General features: G+C 46.6%; 1 protein-coding gene across 1 annotated transcript in view; it reads left to right on the plus strand.

Annotated features, from left to right (window-relative positions):
* The window catches only part of Bpifc (BPI fold containing family C), a 55,710-nt gene that overhangs the window by 25,901 nt on the left and 17,721 nt on the right, over window positions 1–12,088 (plus strand). Inside the window, exons 5-9 of the mRNA XM_076554445.1 lie at window positions 1,246–1,401; window positions 1,503–1,566; window positions 3,241–3,301; window positions 9,038–9,129; window positions 10,634–10,810. Of these exons, the coding sequence (XP_076410560.1) occupies window positions 1,246–1,401; window positions 1,503–1,566; window positions 3,241–3,301; window positions 9,038–9,129; window positions 10,634–10,810 (550 nt within the window). The remainder of the gene's footprint in view (window positions 1–1,245; window positions 1,402–1,502; window positions 1,567–3,240; window positions 3,302–9,037; window positions 9,130–10,633; window positions 10,811–12,088) is intronic.

Here is a 12,088-nt window from a genome sequence, read left to right on the forward strand (position 1 = left end):
CAGTGTCTCCCAGCTGTGCATTTACACACTCACCACTTCATTTGGTCAGTAAGCAGTGTCCTCCAGCTGTGCATTTACACACTCACCACTTCATTTGGTCAGTAAGCAGTGTCCCCCAGCTGTGCATTTACACACTCACCACTTCATTTGGTCAGTAAGCAGTGTCCCCCAGCTGTGCATTTACACACTCACCACTTCATTTGGTCAGTAAGCAGTGTCCCCCAGCTGTGCATTTACACACTCACCACTTCATTTGGTCAGTAAGCAGTGTCCCCCAGCTGTGCATTTACACACTCACCACTTCATTTGGTCAGTAAGCAGTGTCCCCCAGCTGTGCATTTACACACTCACCACTTCATTTGGTCAGTAAGCAGTGTCCCCCAGCTGTGCATTTACACACTCACCACTTCATTTGGTCAGTAAGCAGTGTCCCCCAGCTGTGCATTTACACACTCACCACTTCATTTGGTCAGTAAGCAGTGTCCCCCAGCTGTGCATTTACACACTCACCACTTCATTTGGTCAGTAAGCAGTGTCCCCCAGCTGTGCATTTACACACTCACCACTTCATTTGGTCAGTAAGCAGTGTCCCCCAGCTGTGCATTTACACACTCACCACTTCATTTGGTCAGTAAGCAGTGTCCCCCAGCTGTGCATTTACACACTCACCACTTCATTTGGTCAGTAAGCAGTGTCCCCAGCTGTGCATTTACACACTCACCACTTCATTTGGTCAGTAAGCAGTGTCCCACCCCTGTGCATTTATACACTCACCACTTCATTTGGTCAGTAAGCAGTGTCCTCCAGCTGTGCATTTACACACTCACCACTTCATTTGGTCAGTAAGCAGTGTCCCCCAGCTGTGCATTTACACACTCACCACTTCATTTGGTCAGTAAGCAGTGTCCCCCAGCTGTGCATTTACACACTCACCACTTCATTTGGTCAGTAAGCAGTGTCCCCCAGCTGTGCATTTACACACTCACCACTTCATTTGGTCAGTAGCAGTGTCCCACCCCTGTGCATTTACACACTCACCACTTCATTTGGTCAGTAAGCAGTGTCCCCCAGCTGTGCATTTACACACTCACCACTTCATCTGGTCAGTAGCAGTGCTCCTGAGTCCGCTGTAGGTGTCGGTAACTCTGATATGAGCATGGCCAAGTCCCTGTCCCCAGAGATCTTAGAAGACCCATCTCCATGTGTGGCTCAGACTCGGTAACCTTTCTCTTTCTCTCCGAACAGCCAAGATTCAGGAGCTGCTGATCTATTTCTCTCTGGAATCTACTTTACTGGCATTGTTGTCCTCACCCGTAATAACTTTGGCCACCCAGCCCTGGAACTCCAAGACTGTCATGCCCAAGTGAGCCATGCCCGCGTCTCATTTTCTGGAGGCCTCAGGTGAGTGACAGCAGCCTGGTGGAGCCTCGGGCTGCCCCTCGGAGAAGTTTCCCACTGGTGTCTCGTGGTCCCTGGTAAGCTCTCCTTTTCATTTTTCCTAGTGTCCTGTATAACTCCTTTGCCGAGCCCATGGAGAAACCCATTTTGAGGAATTTAAATGAAATGGTGAGTCTTCAGAAGTTAGACAACCTCTGTCAAAGGGTATCAGCCGGCCTATCATACTTTAATAATTTTTATCATAAACATTTATTGAGCACCAACTGTATGCTAAGCACCATGCAAGACACTTTAATTCATACTATTCTATGCAATGTAATAGTTTCTCATGGTTTAAGCATTGTGGCAGGAGACACAGATGAACAAAACTACATACTTTTTCTCGAGTTTCCCACCACAGAATGGACAAGCATTTTGTTCTTAATGCAGACGCAGCTAGAGTGGGGACTACTGAGAACAAAAGAGGCAAATATTAGTTAAATGAGAAAAAAAAAAAAAAAGAAAAGAAAAACCTCAGACTTGTGACACTGAACCAGAGCTTGAATAACATGGTCACATGATGATGAAACTGAGCTGACAGACTTTAGAGAACTGGAAAATCTCCTAGGAGACATGTTTATTTAGGGAACTGAGGCTTGAAATAGAGGTAAGATGTGGGCAGGTGAGGAATGAGCAGGTGATGACGGGAATTTCCAAGAAACACACTAACAATGCTCTTAGGAGGCAGAGATGGGGGTGTGGATCAGAAGTTCAAGGCTATTTACAGCTACATAGCAAGTTTGAAGCTAGCCCGGGCTACATGTGATCTTGTACATATACAAGATTATACAGAGTCTGAGCTAAGCAGAAGTCTACAGACTTATTTCATTTTCTCCTCACAACTTGATGAGGTAGATGGAATAATCACCCCTGCCTGCAGATGATGAGACAGATGTCACACAGTGAAAGTAAATTGCCAGTGGTTTCCACTCCAGGGGCCTAGCTGCCTGGCCTCTGCTAAAACCACCACGCTGCGTGAGCATCGGTGAGCATGTAGCTGACACATCAGTGCTTGTAACTTAGTAGTTTCTCTCCTCAATCCACTGTGCTGGCATCCACCCCCTTCAGAAAGGTAGAAACAGGACAGGAAATGTCTCTCAGGTGGTAAAGAGCTTGCCTAGCATGCATGAAGTCCTGGGCTTGATCTATAGTATCTCGTAAACTAGATGTGCTGAGGGATACTTGTAATCACAGCTCCTGGAAGGTGGAGGAGGCAGAAGTATGATAAGTTCAAGGTCATCTTAGACTACATAAAAAAAAATCCAAATGTCAACATGGGCCACATGAGACCATGTCTCAAGGAAAGGAGAGGGAGAGGGGGCAACAGAGTTCTAAGTGGATCTCTAGTCTCATGGTCTCTTCAATTAGCCCGGTGAAAGTGAAGGTTCCTCTCATGGTCTCTCCAATTAGCCCAGCGAAAGTGAAGGTTCCAACTGAAGCCACTCCGGGGAGGACCTAGAGCTGCTGATGCAATAGGAGTTGGTAGCACCCAGGCAGGAAAGACACAGCTGCTTTCACAGCAGGTTCCTCAGGTGTGACACCAACACCACGGACAGAGCACATGCCTTGGCACGTCCCAAGAGAAAAGCCAAGCTCTTTCATGGGGCTAGTTGGGTGTGGTTTCAGTTGCTATGAAGCTCAGCCAGCACTCAATGAATGACACACTGCCCATATCTGCGAAGGCTGAAGGCCAAGAGCACCAGCTAACTTAAAGGAGCATCGTCAGGGCCGCAGGGATACTGTCTCCTAAGCAGAAGGCTTTTTCAATATGGTAACAATTTTTCAAAATTTTTTTTGGTCCAGCTCTGTCCCATTGCCATCGATCAAGTGGAGGCGTTCAATGCCAACATCAGCGCACTGGAGGGTGAGTCTTGGAACTGCCTTCTGGATAGTTCTCTACCCAGCTTCAAACCTTACCCAGGTCTTTTTTTCGTCACTCTGCTTTTCTTCTGCCTAAAAATTAAAATCCCAGGACGCCGTATAGGACAAGCCCTATGCATAGCACATGTATTCCTTGGCTACCAACCAACTTTGTTACTGTGGCAGAAGATGGTTCTCAGGGATAAGTGGGCAGAAAAACCCTCCCTGGCTCTAATCCAAGCTTTGGCACTAAATCTATCGTCTTGACCAGGTTATCTGCCTCACCTTCTCTAACCCCTTCAGGCGCTGCCTTCAGTATGAAGCAAGCCCACACAGGAGGACTCATTCCGTCTCCACCTCTCTCTTACCTTTCCTCCTCAAGCAGTCAAGCTGCCTCTATTTCCCTTCTCACTCCTTGGCTTTGCGCACACTGCCCACTCTAGAGAAGAGCCCCACTCTCCTTTCACTCATTCCTTTAACAGACCTCTACTGAGCAACCATTTCTACACCAGGACTTTGCTGGTCCCCACAGACTTTCTATCTCCCATCTTCTCCTGTCCTTTTCATTTCTCTTTTTGTTAGAGACTCGGCTTATGAGACCCTCTCGTCCACACCTCACAGCGGCACCTCTTCTTGCATGATACTTTCCACGGCTCTCTTTGCATCCCTTCATCTCTCTTTGCATCCCTTCCATCTGCTTGCTGATGGTGTGCAGAGCACTTAGAATCACCTGGGCCCTGGTGCTGGAGATGCACAAAGCCTAGGAGACAGACTCCCACCTTCTTGGGACTACAAGAAGGGAGCAGTAAACGAGCAGGTGAAACCTGCATTTGGGAAATTGTGACTGATAAGAAGAAACAAGGGAGGGGCTGAAGAAGAGTTTCTGTTTCACACAGGGTGACTAGGAAAGGCACCACTGAGCTGAAGGGACTGGGGATGGGCTACTCCCAACCTGGATTGTCTTGGTCTGTTTCTGTGGCTGTGATAGAATACCAGAAGATGGATGAATTATAAACAACAGAAAGGTGCTTGTCTGATGGTCTTGAAGCTGAAAAGTTCAAGGTCAAGGAGTTACATCTGGTGAGGGTTTCCACGATGAGTCACAACATGGCAGAAGGGCGAGTGAGTGTACACCAGACAGAGAAGAAATCAAGCCAAACTTGTAACCAACCCACTCTGAGAGTTGCGGACTATTCCAGTGGGCATTGCCCCATGGCCCAGTTACCTATCAAAGTAACTGGGCCATGGCCCACTCGCCAATACCCATTATATTGGTAATTAAATTTAAGTGTGAGTTTTAGAAGGACATTCAAACCATAGCATGCATGCAGAACAGTCGGGTACAACAGATCACATGTTCAGAGGCCCTGAGGCAGGCATGAGCTGAGTGTGTTAGAGGGACTATAAGACCATGCTAGGACTAGAGGGAGGGCGTGGTTGAGGGGAGTGGAGAGCTGAGTTTGCAGGTGGGGAGGGGTGGCTAGACTTGTCAGGGATCTGGAACACTGTGAAGTCTATCTCTTAGTCTGAGACAGTTACTCTGGTGTTCAAGATAATAATAGCGGGGAAGGAGGAGGGAGGCGGCAGCAGAAAGACCATTTAACAGAGTAGAACAATGGCCCATACAAGCAAGGACCGCAGCTAGCCTCAGGCGGAGTGACAGAGAGGGAAGACATGTTCCTATATTCTACACGTACCTTGCAGGTAGACAGCAGTGATTGCCAGCAGGTCAAATGTGGGTTATGGAAGTATTCAGGAGGGACCTCAGGTTTTCACCCAGAGCCAGCCGGATCAGTTTCAGGGGAGTTCTTACTCTACCTGATTGTGATTTCCTGCCCATGTGTCTGTCCCCTCCTCCTCTGGACTCTGAGATTCCTGGGGTCAGGAGCTTTGCTCTAACATCAGGTACAGAGCCTGGCTGACAGGCCAATAAATACTGAATTGATGAAGGGATAAAAGGAAAAAGACAGTGGGACAGAGGATGGATGTGTGGATACAGAGAGAAAGGAAGTGAGCAGATCGGAAGGAAGGACGCAGAGGATGAGCCCCTGTGCTGTGCACCTTGAGCTAGTGTCTTCTTCGCCAAGCCTCCCTGCCTTCACTGTAAGGAATCCCTGTCCCGATCCCCTCACAGAGGATGATGGGATCTAGTTAGACTGGACACTTTAAGGACATTTCAAAAGCTATAGTGAGGGCTGGAGACATGGCACAGGGACTAAGAGCACTGGTTGCTCTTGCAGAGGACTAGGTTTAGTTCTCAGTATCTACATCTTGTTGGTTCTTGGAGTTCTGACGCCCTCTTCTGGCCACCATGTGCACCTGCACACCTGTGGTGCACATATAAACAAGCAGACTCTCATATACCCAAGAATACATTTTTAAAATGTAAAGGCATAGTGATGTAGGATGACACTATGTTCTTACTAACTCAGCAAGCCACTTCACCTGCTCCTGCTTCTCATCCCCATCTATGACAATGACAGGAAAGAAGAATACCTTCCATGATATTCAGTTGATCGTTGGGTACCTTCCTCTAGAACCTGGAAGAAGTCTCCAGAGTACAGAGTAGCCAGCAAAACAGCTCTCCCAAGCCAAGTCAGAGCCTAAGTGTTCACTGGCATCATCTTGGGCATGGAAATCTTTCCTCCCAGGGACCCTGCTCAATGTTGTTACACCTCCCTTTTGCCTTTGGCTTTGTTCTGAAGAGGCAAACACAAAAATTTCATTCAATTAATAGCACCATGTGTAAGAATTTCCATGGCCTCTCTAACTCAATGAGCGTCTCCTTTCTCATAACATTTCCTTTTAAATAAATTCTATCCTAACACTCAGGGGGCTGATGAAGGAGGGTTATGAATCTGGGGCCTGTCTGGGCTACACAGGAGTCCCAGGCTAGCCTGGGCTACAAGAGAAACAAACTTTTTCTACCACAATAGTGATGCATGCTTATTGTCTCTATAGAAAGTGAAATTCTAACTACATAGAATCTCTAATATTGAAGTTGGAAGCCTCTCAATCTGATAGTATGATTTAATATTGATAAGGATCTTTGTGTTAATTTCTTCTTTATTTCATTTTTCCCTTTACTGGAAATAGATTGTTTTCTCATATATTATATCCTGACTATAATTTCTCCTCTTTCTACTCCTCCCAGTTCCACCCCACTTCCCATCCCCTCTGGATCTACCCCCTTTCTGTCTCTCATTAGTAAGGAACAGGCTTCTAAGAGATAACAACAAAACATGACAAAATATAATAAAGTGAAGCAAAAGCCATCCTATTGAAGTTGGACAAGTAAACCCAACAGAAGGAAAAGAGTCCGAAGAGCAGGCACAAGAGTCAAAGACCCACACTCTTTCTCACATTCAGGAGACCCATAAAAATACTAAGCTGAAAGCTATAGTATATACCCAGAGAACCTGGTGCAGACCCATGTAGGCCCTGTGCTTCTGCTTCTGTCTCTGTGAGCTCATATACACCTGGCTTAGTTGATTCAGAGTGCCTTGTTCTCCTGATTCCCTCTGGCTCTTACACTCTTTGCGCCTTCTCTTCTACAGGGCTCCCTGATGGAGACATCCCATTTAGACTCTTTCTCTATATAATGTCTGACTGTGGATCTCTGCATCTGTTCCCATCTTCTGCCAGAGAAAGCTTCTCTGATGATGACTGGATAAGGCCCTGATCTATGAGTATAGCAGAATATCATTAGGAGTCATTTTATTGATGCAATTTTTTTAGACCACTAGTATTTGATTTTACCCTAGGTCTCTTGGCTATCTAGTTTCTTGTTCTTGTTTACTCAAACAATGTCAGGTATGGGTTTCAACTCCTTGAGTGGACTGTAAGTCAAATCAGACATTGGTTGGTTACTCCTGTAATTTCTATGCCACCATTGTGCTAGCATATTTTGAAAGCAGGACAAATTGTAGATCAATGATTTAGTGGCTGAGTTGGTGTTTATGTTTCTCTTTTGGTAGTGTGCAGAATACCTTAAAACACCATAACTAGAATGTAGAGGTAAAGGATCCATGTAGACATCAGCTCAATTTCTCCATGTTCAATGAGTTGTCTGAGTGTTGTTCTTGGCAATGGGACCAGGCTGTCAGTTCTCAGAAAACAATCCACCATTATCTTGGAAATAGCCTGGGTTGTTTGGGGGATTTCTATGGGACACCCTTGGCCAACAACTCAATTGAATGTAACCCAGTCCTGTTTTGGGATATTTGATCACAGTGTGTGAAGATGTCTCTGTTTTACCTCACCTGCCTAAGTCACCTTTTGATTGGATTAATAAAGAACTGAATGGCCAGGAGCTAGGCAGGAGATGATAGGCAGGACTTCTGAGGAGAGAGAGGAACTGGGGGAAGAATCAGAAAGGCAGAAATTCACCAACCAGATGCAGAAGTTGGATGAACTGTACTGAGGAGAGGTAACGAGCCACATGACAGAATGTAGACTAATATAAACATGTTCTTTTAAGTTTTAAGAACTAGTTGGGAACAAGCCTAAGCTAAGGTCAAGCTTTCATACTTAATAAGAAGTCTCTGTAGCATTGTTTGGGAGCTGGCAGTCCAAAGAAAGACCTGTTACATTGATGGATTACATTTGGCTACTTCCTGTCAAGTGGTTGCTGGCTCTGCCTCCTGACCCAGGGCTGCTTTTATTAACACAGTCCGGGCTTTCACAGTGCAATCTGCCAAATGTAGGTGGAGATGTGAGGAGGGGGCAGGGAGGGCTGGGGTTCTGCTGCAGCGCTAGGGATGAACTGGGAGGACTGGATTGGTGGGGAAGGAGGAGGCAGTGCGGGTCCTGCTTCCACGGCCTGCGGCGCAGTAGGTGTGTTCCCAGTGAACGCCTGCTGGTGTTGGAGGCTGGGAGGAGCTGGGGAAAGGAAAAGTGGGAGGTGGAGAGATCTCTGTGATGATCCCTTGGGGATGGGGTTAGACAGGAAAGGGAGACCACAGCAGGTGTCCTGCTGCAGGGCTAGGGATAAGACTGGGGTGATTGGATCTGAGGGAACAAAGGGAAAGAAACGGGTCTGCCTTCAGCCTGTTAATTTCTTCTTAAAAATAGAAGCACTGGGCCTGTGAGATGACTCAAGGGGGGTAGTTGCCCACCACCCCCCGACAGCCTGAGTTCAATCCTTGGGACCCACATGATGGAAGGAGAATCAACTCATACAACTTGTCCTCTGACATCCACACATTTGTATGCACGCAATAAATAAATAACAAATAAATGACTAGATTGATTGATCAATCAATTAATGTAAAATTTTTAAATAGAACCCCATGAGCCACTGAGGGGGCGAAGTGGGAAAGGTGCTTCCCACACAAGCCTCACAGCCTGAGTTCAATCCCCAAACCCATATAAAGGTGGCCAGAGAGAACCAGTTCCGAAAGTTGTTCTCTGAGCTCCACACGTGTACTGTAATATGTGTGCACCCACAGTCACACACGTGACACACACATGTACAATAATAACCAAGTTTTAAAACTAAAAAAAAAAAAGATCACACATGCATTGTGTGTGTGTTTTATGGACACATGCATAAAAATGCTTGCCAAAATGTTACTAATGTTTCTCTGATAGTTGAGAAAAATATTTGCCTTTTTCTTTTTCCTCTTCCTGAGTTTTCAAATGTAAACATGTTTCTTATGAAAAGGGGAAAATGGTGTTCCAAATACTATGTGTAGATTAAACTTTTAATGAACACAGATTTTCTTTCTTGGTCATCTAGTTTTAACCAAGATTGACAACTACACCGTGCTGGATTGCTCCCTGCTCAGTCCTCCAGAAGTCACTGAGAACCACCTTGACTTGAGCTTGAAGGTAACTATCGTTCTAGAGCACCCTCCTGGCTGTGGAGAACATGTGGGAGGACAAAAGTCACGTACGTAAGAAAGCGGACTTGTATGTTCTTCAAGCAATTTCACTTCCTATTGCGCCTGCCTCATGTTTACACCTTTTCCAAAGACCCCTGAGCCCTCTCTTGGTGGGCACATGACTGTTGTCCTTGCCCTACTTCCATCTATCTGTCTTAGTGAAAAATATCAAGACATTTTGCCTCTTCCCTCCTGGAAAAGATTTGAGGCTAGGAGCCTGCAAGTGAAACAACCTGCATGTTAGAAGTGAACACACCAGGAGACGCTGAGGAGACGACTCAGTGTGTAGAGTGCCTGCGACCCAAGCGTGAGGACCTGGGTTCAGTCTCCTAAAGCCCATGTGGAAAAGGCCAGGCATGTGGGGATGCACTGGGAGGCAGAGACAGGACGATCCCTGGGGCTCGCGGACCAGCCAGCTAGGTGAATCCTCAATTTCCAGGTTCAAGGAGAGACACTGGCTCAAAACATAAGGTGGAGAGTGATTAGGCAAGACATTCAACCTCAGCCTCTGGACTACACATGCACACGTGCAATTGTGTATGAAAAGGTTCATGTTTCCTTCTTTCACCGTCTTTCAAATCAGTTAAGACAGTGCATTTAAATAATGCCCAGTATCTAACAAGACCACCTAAATGTGTCTCAAAAATGTTTCAATAACGTTTGGAGTCCATGCCTCTCAGTGTACTTCTGAGGCTTCCCAGTTTTTCATCAGTCACGTATCTTAAAGGTCCAGAGCTAGGCCTCTGGAAGGCTAGTTCATGAGCTATTCATGAGCCTTACCTGACTGCACCTCCCTCCTAAGAGAAGTTCTAGCTTGGAGCCTCTCCAGGAGTAACACCGGAGAGTGAACAGATACATGTAGATGTGCTGAAGAATCTCCAGAGCTCTGGGCTGGAGGGATGACTCAGCTGTTGAGTACATACTGCTCCAGAGCTCTGGGCTGCATGCATCACTCAGCTGTTGAGTACATACCGCTCCAGAGCTCTGGGCTGGAGGGATGGCTCAGCTGTTGAGTACATACTGCTCCAGAGCTCTGGGCTGCATGCATCACTCAGCTGTTGAGTACATACCGCTCCAGAGCTCTGGGCTGGAGGGATGGCTCAGCTGTTGAGTGCATACTGCTCTTCCAGAGGACTTGAGTTCTGCTCCCAGCACCCATGCTAGGTGGCTCACAACCACTTGTAAGAGTTCCAGGAGATCCAATGCCTCTGACCTTTGAGGGCACCTGGACACAAGTATACATACCCACACACATACATATCGTTTAAAATATTTTTTAATCCCAGAGCTTTGAAACATAGCCACTAGCCAAGGAGCCTAAAGACCTTATGCTTTTCTCCTTACCAAGGAGCGTCTGGGATTTTCTTTATCTGGACTTGAGAGGTCCCAGCTTCTTTGTGATACATTTGCATTTTCACCTGATAATTGGTCTTCATTTCTGCTTCCCACAGGGTGCATTCTACCCACTGGAAAGCCTCGTTGACCCTCCCTTCCTACCAGCCCCCTTTGAGCTCCCAGAGAGCAGGGACTCCATGCTCTACATTGGCATCTCCGAGTATTTCTTTAAATCTGCATCCTTTGCACACTTTGTAACTGGGGCTCTTGAGATCACGCTGTCCACCAAGGAGGTAAGTAAAGCCTTGGGGTGGTAGCTATGCCCACCATCTTTAGTCTTTCTTCTTAAAGTGTCCTGTTGTGAACTTTTTTGTCACAGTTTTGATCCCTGGGCCTTTTTATACCATCACTCCTAAAAAAGATAATGAATAATTATAGAATGGGTGCTGTTATTATTTTGGGGAGGGGGTTGTTGGATTTCCAGTTCTTCTAATTTAGTCTTCTTTATGATATCTAGTCACTGTTCTAGAATGATCTTAACTAATAGGAAGACATCTATCTCTCTACCATTTATCATCTGTGACCTTAGTCAGTTCAACCTACTTAGTGGTGGTGGTGGTGGTGGTGGTTATGATGGTGGTGATGGTGGTGGTGGTGGTGGTGGTGATGGTGGTGGTGGTGGTGGTGGTTGTGTTGATTTCCTCATCTGAGAAAGGGGACTGAGGTCCCACACTCTTAGAGTCATAATGGTCACTAAAGAGTTTAAACTTCCAGAACAATCTCAGTATAGAGTAAGTGCTCTGCAACTGTTGCTTCTGGGTTATATTACCACCACCATCATCACTACCACCACCAACAACAATAGCACCACCACCATCACCACCATCACCACCACCTCCTCCACCAGCACTAGCACCACCATCACCACCACCACTACCACCACCCCAACCACCACCACCACCACCACCACCACCACCACCACCACCACCATCTCCTCCACCACCACCACCACCACCACCACCACCATCACCACCCCAACCACCACCACCACCACCACCACCACCACCACCACCACCACCATCACCACAACCACCACCATCACCACCACCACCACCACCACCACCACCATCACCACAACCACCACCATCACCACCACCACCACCACCACCACCACCACCACCACCACCACCACTACCACCACCATCACCACCACCTCCTCCACCAGCACCAGCACCACCTCTCTTTTTATCACAAGAACACCCTCTCTGGCTAGTCAGCAAAAAGCATCCATTTTATTTTTTAAATGACTTATTTTATTTTGTGTACATTGGTGTTTTGCCTACATGTATGCCTGTGTGATAGTGTTCAATCCCCTGCAACTGGAGCTACAGACAGTTGTGAACTGCCACATGGGTGCTGGGAATTGAACCCAGGTCCTCCGGAAGAGCAATCAATGCTCTTAACCACTGAGCTGTCTGTCCATTCCCTAAAAGCACCCATTTTAAATCTTCACTTTCTGGGCATCATAATTGTACACATTACTGTGAATCTTACATTCAGCATAGTGACGA

The sequence above is a fragment of the Peromyscus maniculatus genome, chromosome 18 (assembly GCF_049852395.1).
Source record: "Peromyscus maniculatus bairdii isolate BWxNUB_F1_BW_parent chromosome 18, HU_Pman_BW_mat_3.1, whole genome shotgun sequence".
Lineage (NCBI taxonomy): Eukaryota > Metazoa > Chordata > Mammalia > Rodentia > Cricetidae > Peromyscus > Peromyscus maniculatus.